The sequence below is a fragment of the Pomacea canaliculata genome, linkage group LG4, assembly GCF_003073045.1.
Source record: "Pomacea canaliculata isolate SZHN2017 linkage group LG4, ASM307304v1, whole genome shotgun sequence".
In the NCBI taxonomy this organism is placed as follows: Eukaryota; Metazoa; Mollusca; class Gastropoda; order Architaenioglossa; family Ampullariidae; genus Pomacea; species Pomacea canaliculata.
In genome coordinates, this window is record NC_037593.1 from 16,903,822 (window position 1) to 16,918,587 (window position 14,766).

Here is a 14,766-nt window from a genome sequence, read left to right on the forward strand (position 1 = left end):
TGTAGTGCTTGAGTTTCTAGCATCTTACCTGTTCCAGATACCTTTGGATGAGATTACTCATTGCCCCATCCTCCCTCTCTATACTTTGGTGTATAATTTTATATAATTTAGATATGTGCCATTTTCTTTTCACCCGCCATCATTCGTGACTTTCAGATGAACTTTAGAAGAAGTGCTTGCTTGTGTTTAATCAAATCAGATAACAGAATCCTCCGACTGGGGAATGGGCGGGGCTTCGCAATGTCACTCAAACACAGTTCTGTTCCTTCCTTCCTCTCCACCTCGGTTTCATCTGTAGCTTACCCCACCCCCAAACACCCCCCCCCCCGAGTACAGATGGAGGCAGCGCCGGAGGATTAAGCAGGTCAAGGCCTGCGAGAGAAGTATATTAATTTTGCACAATGACCCACACAAGCCCTCCGTTACCCATCTCCTCACCCATCTCCCGCGTGGATGGATGATGAATGGTTGCTGGCATCTCGGTCCCCTTTCCAGTGGCAAGAAGCCAGACTTTCCAGTACATCGGCCCGGGTGACAATCAGGTGACCCTCTTTTTTTGGGGAAGGGGATGGGGTGGGTTTGCATCGTTACAGCTCACACTATGCCGCCTCCCTCCCTACTTCATTCACCTGTACATCTGGAACCGACCGTTCTCAGGTGTGTAGCACCTGTTGCTACTAGTGTCACTGACCAGACACAACCAAGTCTTTTCAGGTCAAAGCTCCGTAAGCAAACTGTGTTAACCTCTTTGTCGTATAGACTCTTTTTGCGTATCATCTCAAGGCATCAGGGAGGAAAAAAAACCTACCTTTAAAAATAAGATTGTGTTTTTATTTCGGGTTCGAAATACCTGTGGAGGTGTTTGTCCAGGGATTATCTTTCCCCACCCGCTCAATGGCGCTGCGGGAAATGTGTATCACCAGGTCGCAAGGAGAGTGTGTGTTGAGGGGGGAGAGGGAGGGTTCGATACCTGGAAGGGGATGCAACAGTGGCAAAAATTAGGTTTGTCCTCCTATCATGAAAACCTTGCGTGATGTCAGGTCCATCACTCGTGGAGACATGTGAGCCTGTCGCCTGCTGCACAGCCTGGTGTGTCTGGCGGAAGTCCTCGAGTTGTCTTGCTGGAGTAGTCTGCCCTGAGCCTGTGCGTGTGTGGAGGGGGTTAGTGTTGGGGTCAGAGCATCGGAAGAGATGCTTTCTCCCATCAGATGACGTAGACGGGTTATCGGTTTATGGTACGTTTACCGGTCGTCGCAGTTTGGAAGTGAGGAGAGGGGCGTGGCGAGTGATCGACTGGTGTTCTCTGGGATTACAGACAGCTGTGGATAGGGATCAGCTAGTGTTCTCAGGGATTACAGACAGCTGTGGACAGTGATCAACAATTGCATGGGGCTGGTGGCTGGATGTTGTCCTCTCCTTGCCTGCGAGGTCACAGAGGGAGTACATTCTCAATGACCCGTCCTAGTCGAGCTGTGACTATTAATAAAGCACAAATATGCAGAAAGTAAGAAAATTTGAGTCAGAGACAGGCTACAGCTAGATAGCTACATCTCAGTCACTTTCTTTGCCAAGCTTGCTGACTACATCTGCTCAATGATTGTGGAAGCTTTGACACACTGGACCACTCAGCTGCCTCACCTACTGAGGCGGAGCAAAGGGCCTTATATGTATGTAGACGTTCTTTAGTCAGCACGCTGACTCTGCACAGCACATCTGTGATGAGTGTTAGTCATGGAGCTACCCGCTTGACTCCATCCAGCCCCTGGTCGAGTTCGAGTTCGTCTGCTCTTGCACTCAGCTGCCACCTGCCGCCGCAGAGTGTGCGGAGCGCTCAGTCAGTGAGCGACCTTTGACCGACAGCCTTACTTTTACACTCGGCAGGTACAGTGATGTTCACCTCCTCCGTTCTGTCTCTCTCCCTCCTCCTCTCTCTCTCCAACTTGTTTGTCAATCCTCTTGTTCTCTTTCACTAGTCTCCGGTATTACCCCTCGCCTCTACAAACTGTAAGACGCTTTGCTCAGACGGTTTGATGCATGTATCTATGTCAACAACATTTGTGCAAACTTCTTTGTGCGCTTTCTTGATCACACCCATCTGTTTCCTCTCTGCGGCTACCTGTGAAAATAATTAGTTTTTTTTTTAAGTTTGAGTTCGAGTTCTGCATGAATGTATATATGGGGTTAGGGGTGTTCACCCGAGACCTAAAGTACAGCACATGCACGAGTAACGCACATGTTTGCTATTTAAAGCATGCAAGAGTACAGATTCATGTTTTGAAACCACTAGGGTCAGCTCAGTACAAGGTTATAATTTGTTCATATCTCAGTGACCAACCCCCTCATTCACGATACGAAAGAAACAAAAGTGCACACAGCGACGTCACCAACTGAGATACGGTGGTAACCCTTGACAACGCAACTGTGTCCATGCACGCAATACCGATGTCAGGGGTTTGACATCTTTCCGCGCATCTTGTAAGCCTGCATCTCCACACCGGAGGTATATGCTGTATTTTAGTTCTGGAAATTCTTTTACTGACCTCCGACCTGTCATCTGACACTTGTTGCACGCTGAGGCCTTTAATTACTCGGGGTATGCGGATACCTGATGCAATCTCGCAGTCTAAAGAACTGTTTGAAGAGGAGGGATAACAGCAAGGAATGGTATTTTTTCCCTATCACATACAAAAAAGAATTTGTGCACAAAAAAAAAAAAAAAAATGTGCCGACCTGTGAGCCGCCTTTCTCTCCTTTCACACCCACCTCACCCGTCTCCAACCGATTCTGGCGTCAGGGTGCTCCTCGCGAGCTCTTGGCAAGTACCCGATTGTCGGGGTAGGGGGTGAGGGTGTAAGAGTTGTCACAGGACCAACATGTTACGTTCGATTAGTGTGGGGCGGCTGTGCGCGCGGCGAGAGAGTTCTCCTCGGCTCCTGTGGTGAGTGGGGGAGGAACCTCAAGGCGCATGCGCAGGTTTGTGTTGACATCGCATTCACGTCGAAGTGAGGGGAGAAGAAAGCAGCTGCTGGTTGTCTCTCTCTCTCACACAAAGCTGGAAGCTTTCATGCGGTACACGGGGACTATCCTTTCATTTGAGCGTCTTCGGGTAACTGTCGAGGTGAGTGTGTGCCGTGCTCTTCTCCTCCACCCCTCTCCTCCCCGATCCCGAATCGAGCATCATACCCTCCTTAAAAGACTTGAGTTTGGGCTGTTTGTTGATAGCACGTTAAGTAAATATATAAATATGCTAATGCACGAAACCACTTTTCATACTTTTTTTTTTAAAAAAAAGTTCTCTTACTGTCGTATCTACGAACGGGTGGTGAGCTACACTTAATGAGAATGCTCCAAGCCAGCGAGCTACCCCTCCCCTAGATAAGCATGTCTGTTGATGAACCAGTGGTTCACACAATTGTTCCTTTTAGATGAGTGTCTCTCGCCAGTTGCTAAAATTCTGAGCCAGAATGTTGTTTCAAAAGCAAGAAAAGTTTGAGCTGTGTGTTGTTTACGTGATGCCGAGAGTATTCCTCCGAACGTCACTTTCACTAGTACGTCACCGTCTTCTGAATGTTTTTCTTGGCTTGGTCGGCTGGTTTGTTTTCATTACAACTAAAGCTTGGCTCGTTCCGTTTCTTCCATTACGTTTGTGGTGTTTTCTTGAAGTTGGAGAAAGCTTTTACAAGAACGGCTTGTATATACGGAACGCTACTGACCAGAAGTGGGTGCCGCCCTTTCTGAAAAAAAAAAAAAAAAGTTTTGTGCTGATGGTGAAGACAACTAATGCAACAAACTGGCTCAGGCAGCTTCATTTGAAATAGTTTTGTTTCCTTCTTGTGGCCTCAGGGAGTCTTCTCCCTCACTCTTTCTCTGCACACTAACCAAGTGTAATAAATTTACTTATCATTGTTTATTTATCCTGATTTATCAGAAATGATAAAACCCGGGTGGAATGAGAAGGGCATCCACCATCTCTGCTAGGCACTGTAGACCACTGAATTTCATGTGCAGGGCTCTAGGGTGGTTGGGGGAGGTAGCTGCTGTATTTTCGTTACACCTGGATAGTCTACCTAATATTTCTGCTTAATTCTGACCTCGCGACTCTGAGTTGTCACCATGTGAGAGGGTTCTTGTCACCATCCACCCGAACACACACCCGAGGACAAAAATTGTCACGTTTGTCACAAATTTTCTTACACATAAACCAGACTGTAGAGTATTTATTATAAAAATACAAAACACTAGCGTGTTTGTTATAAAAAGACAAAACAGAGCTTGTAGAGGTTTCACTATATCTTTCCGCAAAAAAAAAAAAAAAAAAAAAAAATCCCGTCATATTATTAACCCCTGATGTTGGGAGCGCTCACTATATCCAGACGAACATTTGCCCCTGACGAGGAAAGGAAGATTGCGAAGACAGTCTGTTAAAACATAATTAGACATTTTTACTACCACTGTACCCTGGAAAGGAAAACAAAATGGAAGGGTGCTACTGTGATCGGAAAAGATTCTGCTAATTTTTGTGTGGGTGGGGTAGAGGGTAGAGGGTAGTGACTGTTTTCAATCCCGAACAGACAAGAAACAGGCCAGGTGGAAGACATTCCCTGAGCACCCTATTCACATAATATACGACTATATTACAGTCTCCCTTGAGGGGCTCTGATTACTATCGCGAGCTCACTGCTGCCATGTTGAAGAGAGCTTGTGTTTCTTTTATTGTTGAGAGGCTTTTCTCTTCGTATCACCTGGCGGCTTGTTCTGAAGCAATCTCTAAATCGCCAACTCTTTTGTGCCGGTGGTTTGCGACTGTTTGCAACATAGTTGGTCAGTGAAATGTTAACATTTTTGTAGCCACACCTGCAAGACCATGACCAAGACTCATCAACCAAAGGTGGGTGATGTGACTGGCGATGACGATGGAGTCGCCGGAGATGTGAAAACGGGTGTGCAATGACTGGCAGGGAGGAGTCTTACAAGCTGTAAAATAAGTGTAAAAGGTGTGAAGATGATGGTCGAAACACACACTAACAGATGCAAAAGGGAGGCTCCACCAAATCAAGTAAAAAAAAAAAAAAATCTGGGGTTGCTATTCCCTGTGCAGTCGCTTTCAGTGGGTCTCTCTTATCTCCATGTAGATATCATTTCGTCATTAGCCTTGACATTTTTTTCTTTCCTTCACATCTGGGTCGCAATCTGGGTACCCGATTATTATTACTTTCTTTTAAAATGAGAATTAGAAGATAAATTGGCAGAAGGGCTTGTTTACTAACACTTCATCTTCGCAATGACCTTTGCGGACTCGACTCGTTTTGTTTACCCTAATAAAACTTGTTTACCTTTGTGTTTTTCCCTCCATAATCACGGAAATGGCTCAGAATTATAAGAATTACCGGCAAGGCCAAACCATTATAATTGTTTGAACTGAGGGTAGACACACTAGATCAAGATTACAGGTTTTTCTCCCCTCAGATTACCTGATGTTGGGGAAGTATTACAGATTAGTCGTCTCAACAGTAAACAGGTCAGTCCTAATTAAACTTCTCATACACGCTGGAGGGTTCACAAGCACGTTTGTGTCCCTGTGTCAAAGTGTCCTGACCTGTGGGTGAAACGGCTTTCGCTTGTTGGAAGTTGTAAATGTCCTTCTATTGTGAGCTGCCCTCAGTTGACTTTCAAGATGAGCAGCACGAGCACGGACTCTTCTATCATAAACTTCTAACTCGTTCTGTTGTGCATAATGTGTAGACTTTTTAGGGTAGGAACAAACAACACTGAAAGAACAGAAGGGGATGAGTTGGGAGGGTACAGAAAAATACAGAGACAATTCATGATAAACGTGTTATCAACAATCCAACTGTAGTTTTAACGGACGATTCCTATCCACTCAGACAAGATTTCGGCATTAGACACGTGGACACTCACTACTTGTGGGTTTAGAGTTTCTAGAGCAAGAACCCACTTTACCTGCACTCTATTATACTGGCTTTAACACGACCAACTTATACATAGGACACCCATGAATGCAGTCGGTCATGCTGAGTGCTCCCATTCCAGGGTGTCCGTTGTCATTTGATTTCTTGATGTCATACCTCTACATGCTCCTTGACCCTGCGTACAGTGACAATATCACCTGTACAGATGTGTAGCACTTACCTGTGGATAGCTTTTAAGTCCTTTTATGGCTTTCTCTGCATGTGGCACCTGTCTACAGGGCTGGCTGCTTTGCCGTGATAGAGGCTCACACCCTCCCCCCTTCTTCTTTCATTGCCCGTGGTGTTGTCACGTGATGTTTTAATGTTTTTGACGACAGACACCGAAATTTCCTGTAAGTGTTTAATGTAGGTAATAGGTTCTTATTTTCAAATAGAACTAAGCACCCGCCGGCATCGATGACAAAGCCGGCTTCTCGTAACTGGTTAAAATGCCATTGAGCTAGTGTCAGTGTGTGTGAGCAGGGTGGATGGGGTAGGAGGGTAGGATCAGATCCTGGGGGCGGGGATAAACACAACAGATTGTGATGTATTACCAGTTCTGACTAATTATAAGTTAACGAGCTTCAAATTTAAGAACCTGAACAAAGCTACTAATCAAGTGCTATTCTTGATGAGTTTAATACTGCATATTACTTTTTTATTATTTTTTATTATTTTTATTATTATTGTCATCATCATTACTTGTTTGGAAAAGTTCGTCATTGTTGTAGACGTCACTTTTACTTATCTTGAATTTTGTCGTGTCGGTGACGTAAGAGAGGATGGGAGGGGCTGCTTGGTGACAGTGTTGGGAGGGTGTAAACCATGATGGAGGTAGACTGAGTCGGTAGGTTTGAGCTTTCTGTTATTAATAGTTATTATCGTAACTATTTATTTATACACACAAGCTTTTTGTGAATTTCTTCAAGAAAAGGGAGCGATAGGCGGAGAAGATGGAGGTTGACTACGCGATAATCTTTGACGATATTCTAAGTGTTGTATTGCCGCCTCCATGAATATTTACACCGGCGTGGATAAGATAATCTCAGTCACGTAAGCACACCCTGTCTTATTTCCACCATATGACTGGCTGGTCGGATGGGTGGGTGGGCGGTTCGACATGTCCTTTGCCAAGGAAACGTAATACCCTGCCTGCGCCCGCTGCACGTTCACACAGATACACACGCGCACACGCATCCCACGAGATATTAGCAATAATGAACAATGTTATTCAGGAGGGGCGGGAGTCTTTCTGTGTCGATGACATACCCTAAGGCTGAAGACTATGTCGTACAGAACACCAGTACTGCATGTTAAGGACCGAGGTGCACAAGACCTTCCGAGTCTCGGGTGGGCCTGTCGGCGCCATCTGACTACCCGGACTACCCTGTGACTGTCTGCGCTAGTTGTGCAACATGCGGAATACCTGACATTGGTCTCGCCTTGCTAGAGGCTGTTCACATGGGAGGTGCGTGAGAAAAATCCTTTTTAAGTTCGTAGTCGTATGTTGTGTTAAGTATGTCTTATGCTGTGTGTTGGTGTTTGTGTGCGTGTGTGTTTGTGTGTGTGATGAGTAGGTGACGGTAGCTAGGAGAGTCTGATAATCCACTTTCCAACATACGGCTTTATAAAACATACACCCGCCTCATTTAAAATAACTGACGTGAGAACTGTTAACAATAATTGTCTCTATCTTGGGATAACCCTGGAGAGTGATCGGAGAGTGATGTCCCTTTGCACAGCTGGCTAGAGGTGACAGTTCTCCCTCATTTATTGTCTTTTTCTGTTGATGTGTGTTGAGATTTGTGATTAATATAGATTATGAATTTGTTGCGCCATTTAATTTGTTCCTAGATGGCTTATGTGTCTGCAAAATTTTCTTCTTTTTTTCTGGATAATTTTATTTCTCCTGCCACGTCTGTGTCATCTTGTCGTGGCTCAGAGTTTGGATGGGTGTGTCAGTGGTGTGTCGTTTTCAGACTCGATTCCTTTTTTCTGCGATTGTTTCGGAGAGTTTTGATGTTGCGATGCCACATCAAGCTTCCTTCATATTGGGGACGTGTCTGACACAGTTGACATTGTGCTTTTCCGGGAGGTTGACTTGCAATGACCGTTTGCTCTAGCGGGAGTTGAGTGGATGTAATGTTTCTGCGAAAGCTATGCCACAACACCGGCTACTGTGCTTTGAGTTTCCATACAAGTGTCAGAACTTTTCAGCTACATTTCGAAGCAGAACTTTTCATCGAAGGTATGTAGTAGTGGACTCCTTTGCCGACCTTATGGGCTGTGCTGATGGCATTCACTTTCTTCACACTTTCTGCACCACAGGGATAGGCAGTGATCTCTTTGTTTTGAGACCAGTGTCCACGACTTCTGTTCCGTCTTTGAGCCTACCTTTGATAGTGGGTAAAGCGCTTTTTTAATCAACTTTGTTTACATTTTATTGTGCAGTATGTCTTCATGTTTTTGTGTATGCATGTGGATTGGATGCCTGTCCTAAACCGGTGTGCTCGCGCGGCTGTATGTATGCATAGGGCTCCGAGTCCTCCTGGAGACAGACTCTATATCAATGTGCTTCTATTATTATCTTGGAGGTTACTATATATACACCTAGGAATTCGGTCGCTATTATAAGATGATAAAAAGTATGTTGCAAGTTTTTCTCTCCATTACGTCACTTTCTCTCTGTTTCTATCTCTTTCTTCCTGTCAGTCCGTTCCAGTGTTCGTCTCTCTCTCACTCAGTTTGTTTCCCCTAGTCTACCGTCTATGATGTCAGAGTCATATCTACTTACACTTCAGTTCGCGGGACACCTGCGACAGCTGTGTACTTTTCTACATTTCCTATGAACCCGTCTTGTAGCATTGTCACGTATATGACTCGGGGACTATTTCCAACCGCTAAAGGTGTGTAAGGGAAAAGATGCAGTGGCTGAATTCTAAAGAGCACGATCACGCGCGCGCACACACACAGAGGAAGACTCGTCAAGGAATCGATGTAATCCGTCAGTGAAGAGAAGGTAACATGTCGCACACTGTACCTCCTGGGCACAAATACTTACACGGATGCTGAAAAGGAACGAAAAAAAAAAAAAAGATGCTGTAGGCGGTATAGACGACTGCCATCTATCAACAGTGAACAGAAGAAATTTTCGCTTTGGATATCTTTGAAAGACAGTGCTGTGTTGTCCAGTCATTACATTAAGATTCCATGTTATTACCATGATTTATGTCACGTGACATGCACACATAAGGAGATCTTATTTTATTTGTCGTCGTTCATAAATTTTTACATGCATCCCCTCTCTCTTTATTCACCTTATACTGTCGCGTATGAGGATCATAGGGTTTCTTTAACAACAATAGAGAACAAGTTGTGTGAGCACGTGACCCCTGTTCAGTGTAACAGCAGCTTAGTGAAGTGAGACTGTAGCGAGCTGTGCTACAACGTCTACGTCTCCAACCCTTGTCACAGCTCGAATTGAATATTTCCCGTTTGTTAGACACAAAGTCGGACAATGCTTAGTGCTTTGATCAAGATAGCCTTTCTTCTTTCGATTCTCTTCCCTCATTTCTGCCCTCCTCTCTTCAGACATTAATTAACAGTATCAGAAAGGAAATGAAATTTTTTGGAGGAATTTATTAAAGAGCCGTTTTCGGGTCAGGGGGAACAGCTGAGGAGGGTGTAGAGGTTGAACTCCATTCCATTCATCCCCTAGCACTTATATATATATATCACATCGGCCTTGTATGTTGCTGAGTGAGGAGACCCCATAACCTGACCCGACACGTGATCAGTACTGTTCCTGTTCAACTACTCGGCATCGTAAAGCAAACATAAAATATAATTTACAGTATAAATACATGTTCAGTACGCCATGAAAATAGTTCAGGTATTACCGTAAATGCTATTCTCATTCTTACAAGTACTCAGATTACAAACTCTCTCTCTCTCAGACACACACGCTGTTTAAAATGCAGAAACTTTTATTCATGGGAGGTTAAAAAAATCTTTCTGTAAACAAGCGCGTTACTGGGAGCCGGGTGGCAGCTTTACCTGCCGGACCTAGTTCTACCCGATGTCAGAAAGCTATCCCCATCACCCCGTTTATTTAAGGCAGTTCATTAACGGCACACAGCTCCACGCCCCACTCCCCTCCGTTCAATCTTCTCAGCTCCGCTCCCCTGTGTTCTATGGGATCGTACCCGGTGGTGTGGGTGAGAACTGTTGGTAGTCTGTCGCTGGTAAACATGTAGGGTAGCATGAATGATTTAAATGACATACTGAGTATCACCCTGATGATGTTTTACACTTGCCCAGCACGGTGCGAACCAAGTTAGAGTGAAAGCTTGCACACACGAGAGCGTAATTATAATTCATCACAGACATTGTCATTTCCTACATAGTTGTTTTCCCTCGACACTCATTTTCGCCATATAATTGCTCGTGGGTTCTTCGCTGACCAGACCGCATTATCTTCTTTTGACAGTTACGAGGTACTGTCGCTAATATCTCTTATATGTCCATCTATAATGTCAAGCAATGAAACATTACTCACTCGACTTGTTTCAGGTTTCCTTTCTCTTGCGGGATTCTGTGTGCAAAGAATGGTCAAAGGTGTGAGCACCTGCTCTGACGTCGTCCGAAAGAAAGACGTCGCCGTGTGTCCCACCGTTGTCCCCCACGACACCATGATCCTGCCGACCACCACCACTGTCCCCGACGGCCGTCACGTGACCATCTCCAAGGCGACGGACCGCCAGATCTCGGAGTTGTACGTCCTCGTGCAGGAGGCGGCCCGCCACGGTGACGGCTTCGGGGCCGACGAGTTCCCGACGGAGGCTCACTTCCGGTCCGAGATGCAGGATGCCAAGATGCTCTTCGTGTGCGAGCAGGATTCTGGGAAGACGCTGGCGGTGCTGGTCATCGCCCTCAGCAAGTTCTTCCGGGGCCAGTGCGTTGCGGATCCTTACATCATCGTTCAGGCAGACGAGCGTCGCAAAGGGATCGGAGAGTTCTGCTTCCACACCTGCGTGGACTACTGCAAGCGGCTGGGCTTCTTGGGTATCTACATCGATACTTTCTCCAACAACCTGGCCATGCGCAGAATAGTGGAGAACACCCCCGGCTTCCGGCGGGTGGGGATCCTGCCCATGGGGGGCTGCCTGCCGGATGGCAGCATCGTGTCCTCCATCGTGTACCACAAGGACCTGCGGGTTCCCGAGTGTCAGGGGCAGCAAGAGATGAACGGTGACCTGGACCTGAACCCTGACCCTCCTTCCTGATACGTCACTGGCGGGTGAAACTTCTGTATGCACGTCACCTGAGCAGCTGCTACAACGCGAAAAGCTCCTCAGTGGCGTCCTGCGTCGAAATCAGTCTGGCCAACGATGAAACAGAAATGCTGAGTATGCTCAGATGTATTGACTGGCGAAATAGTAGGTGTGATTTTTTTTTATTTCAGGGGAAAAGCACACAATGTTTGATCTACATTCTAGCTTGTGATGTCAATAGGGCCACAGCCATCACATGGTCGTTGAGCACCAGGTGCCTTTCTGCCTCTACATACGTTTGTCGGTCATTGTACGTGGCTAGTGTTGTGCAGTTAATACTCCGGATGTTATGTGTTGAAGTAGCGAGGCGTTGCCATGACAGTGCTACTTCGTATGGTTTGTCGCCGACTGTGAAGTCTTGACCTCTGTCCAACAGATGAGAATGTCTGTGTCTTGCTGACAGAACTGGGACACTCGCCATCTTGTACATGAACAAAATCGTTTACAGACAACTCTGCATCAAGTCAGGGAGACTGCATGCTTGAAGTCAACACGAGCGAACTCATAGATGTGTGTATATGTATATATTACAGTATGTAGTGTACATATATACAAATGATGGCATAGCTCTTCGATCGCAGCAGTCTTTTCCCCCATTTTAGGTATCCTCCCTACGAGGCGAACCCCATTTCTCATGTCTTTCACAGTCAGCACCAGGTTCGATCCAGTAGACAATTCTCAACTGCAGAGATGTGACATGTTGCCTACCTTAGGAATAAGATGTAGAAGCGGATGAACTGGGCGCAAGACTATCAAGTCGCACCGAGGAGGTAAGGGTGCGAATCCTACAAAATCTTTTCAGAAGACTTTGCCGCTGATAAAATGTGTTTGGCTTTTGGCTTTCCGAGAAATATTATGGCGGTGTCAGGACATGACGATTTCTGGCCAGAATAAAGGCAAAACGGTTCTTCAGAGAGAAGGACAAGACAGAAAAGTTTCAAATACCCTTTGCACATTATACAACATTATACTTTGCGAGCTGAAAGTGTTCTTCTTAAAAAATACCCATCCTGCATTCCTAGAATGCAAAGAAGAAATGTGTTTAAAGCGGCATGACCCATTCACGAAACTGTCCTGAAAATCCACTTGAACACTATCTTGCTCTATCACACTGTCTTCTCTCTCTCTCACTCATACATTAGTGAAGCAGACAGCCAGGCGGACAGTTCCCGCGTTCTGTGCTTCTTCCACCATACATTCCTTGTCAAGGGTAGTTGGGTGTTGTTGAACCACCAACTTCCATTTGCTCATCCCTGATGCGATGTGGTTCTCTCCATGATTGTATGAAAATGTCTTGTGACCGTTTCTGGCTGAAGATGAAACGATTCAGGTACCGACAGTGTATTTTACAGCACAGTTGTTGTTACTGACAGGCTGAAACTCGGAATATGCAAGTATGCAATATATAAACTGTTTTTTGAAATAATATACATGCAGTTACCCCTGAGATGAATGCAGTTGTCGTTTCTTCCAAATGCGGTGAGTGCGAGAATGTACTTTGACCTTAACCCTTTCTTGGGTGTGGTTAATTAGTATAATGATGATGTGATGAGAGCATGCGTGGTACAAAGGAAGGCGGGGGTACGGTGGGTGATGTGTCAGAGATGTTCACCCACACACAGGTTGCGAGTAAACCAATGTCCAATCCTTTCTAAATGGATTCGAAATAGAGCATGCGCCTTCGTAAGCGTGATTATACGCTATATAAATCACACATTATTTTTTATTATTATTATTATTATTATTATTATTATTATTATTATTATTATTATTATTATTTAGATTCTAATATAAACACCAACGACTCGATTTTTTGAAGGTATTCAATCAACTAACCAGTCCCCCAAATGCTACTGTGTCCAACCCACAGCTTGGAAAACGCGATTTCTTTGTGTACAATGTTAACGGTCTTCTGTAATAAATTCAGGGAAGTCAAATAAAACACCAGCAGTCGTACACCTGTCATTCCTTCAATCCCCAACTTCCAAACAATTACTTGCCTAACGGTCCTTCTTGACCGAGCAAATGTTAAGTTTGGCCAAGTTGTATGTGAATGTCAGTGGGCGAACTGTTGAGGCAATGGAACTTTGATGAACATGTCGACACTTGTTTACCAATACTAATTTGAAGGTCTGGCGCATTGCCCGGTTAAGGACATACTTTACTGCGTTCCCTTAGAGAAAATGTCACTACCTATACTACACCTGTACTTTTAAATCTTCCTTTTTTTTATTACAACCTATTTTCCTGAATATAAAGAGATTGGTGCAGATTAGAAACAAGGTACATGTACTTCTTTACCCTGACAACTTTAAAAAAATGAAGCTCGAATGGCTGCCGTAACGCTTGTTCACTGGTCTATACAAACATATCGGATATGAAGGTGACAGAGTTAATGAGCTTGTAAATCTGAAGCTACTGTTGTTGTTATTTATAATTATTAAAATGAGATTGAAATACACAGGTTTTATAATTGTGGTCATTCAACCCAAGACCCGACATATTTCAAGTGGAATCATGTTCCATGCACTGGCAAGTCATCACTAATAGCAAAACATTGTTCACAGCAACAACAAAACATCCGTTTGTTGTCTTTTCAACTGGTGGCAGTGACTTCACCCTAATGGCTCTAAAGAGGAGTCACAAACGGTTCAAACTACAGTGGGGGGATCGCAAGAGCACTGTTATACTCGACTTTCCGAGATATTCGGATAGGGAGATGGGGTAGAGAGGTGTTATTGCTGACTTATACACTCGGCCCAATGTAGCCACGAAAACACTTTACAGTGAAAGACAGTGTGAAGGTGAGTGGTGCAGAGTGAGTCAGAGTAAAATAACAACATCCGGAACTGCGGTCTTTCTGGCTCATCAACTTTCCTCTCGTTCCTCTTGTAAATATTTATTGCTGAAGCGGTAAGATCGAGGTTTCCTTTTCCTGGTCCTCCCCCTACCCTCTTTTTTTTTTTGACTGTTCTTCGCAGAAGGTGGAGAAAGGTGACACAGTGCTGGGGCGATCCAGGACCCTGCGGTAAACAAACCGGGCACACACCTAGAGCTGCAGATGCTATCATGCTGGAGGAATATATCCTGCGAACCAGGATGATAGGTCAACGGCGGTGACGTCAGCTCTTGGATTCCGTTAGTCTGCTAGCGGTTGTTGCACTTCTGCATTGCCAACCCTTAAAAAAAAAAGGCACGAACAAAGTTGTTTATGCAGGGTGCGTGCACAGACCTGGGTGCGAGAAGAACTTAAAAAGATGCGGTGTTTATCCGTAGCCCTCGGCAAGTCTGTGGCTTCAGCGGCCAGCGCGTGATGCCACCAGGCTCAACTTCCTCTGCCTAATCGGCAGTAATTTCGCCGACAGAGATAAACTTCTAGACGAAATATGATGCTTCCTTAACTTTCGCCATATCCACCCTAGGAATATGATGTGCCAGCGTGTTTTATGTGTCGCGGAGATGGG

The 14,766-nt window shown here is 45.1% G+C and overlaps 1 protein-coding gene across 5 annotated transcripts; it reads left to right on the forward strand.

The window, feature by feature from the left end:
- The first annotated feature begins 958 nt into the window (after positions 1-958).
- LOC112562855 (protein SPT10-like) lies at positions 959-12,751 on the forward strand. Of its 5 annotated transcripts, none has more exons than XM_025236424.1 (3): positions 3,002-3,118; positions 7,266-7,437; positions 10,542-12,751. In XM_025236424.1, exons 2-3 carry the CDS (start codon positions 7,431-7,433, stop codon positions 11,252-11,254), a joined length of 720 nt encoding a protein of 239 aa, XP_025092209.1. In that variant the 5' UTR covers positions 3,002-3,118; positions 7,266-7,430; the 3' UTR covers positions 11,255-12,751. The 5 variants fall into 5 exon arrangements, with proteins under 5 accessions (XP_025092212.1, XP_025092211.1, XP_025092209.1 ...); XM_025236422.1 differs by lacking the exon at positions 3,002-3,118 and adding an exon at positions 6,705-6,816; XM_025236425.1 differs by lacking the exon at positions 3,002-3,118 and adding an exon at positions 6,842-7,022.
- The last annotated feature ends 2,015 nt before the right edge of the window (positions 12,752-14,766 follow it).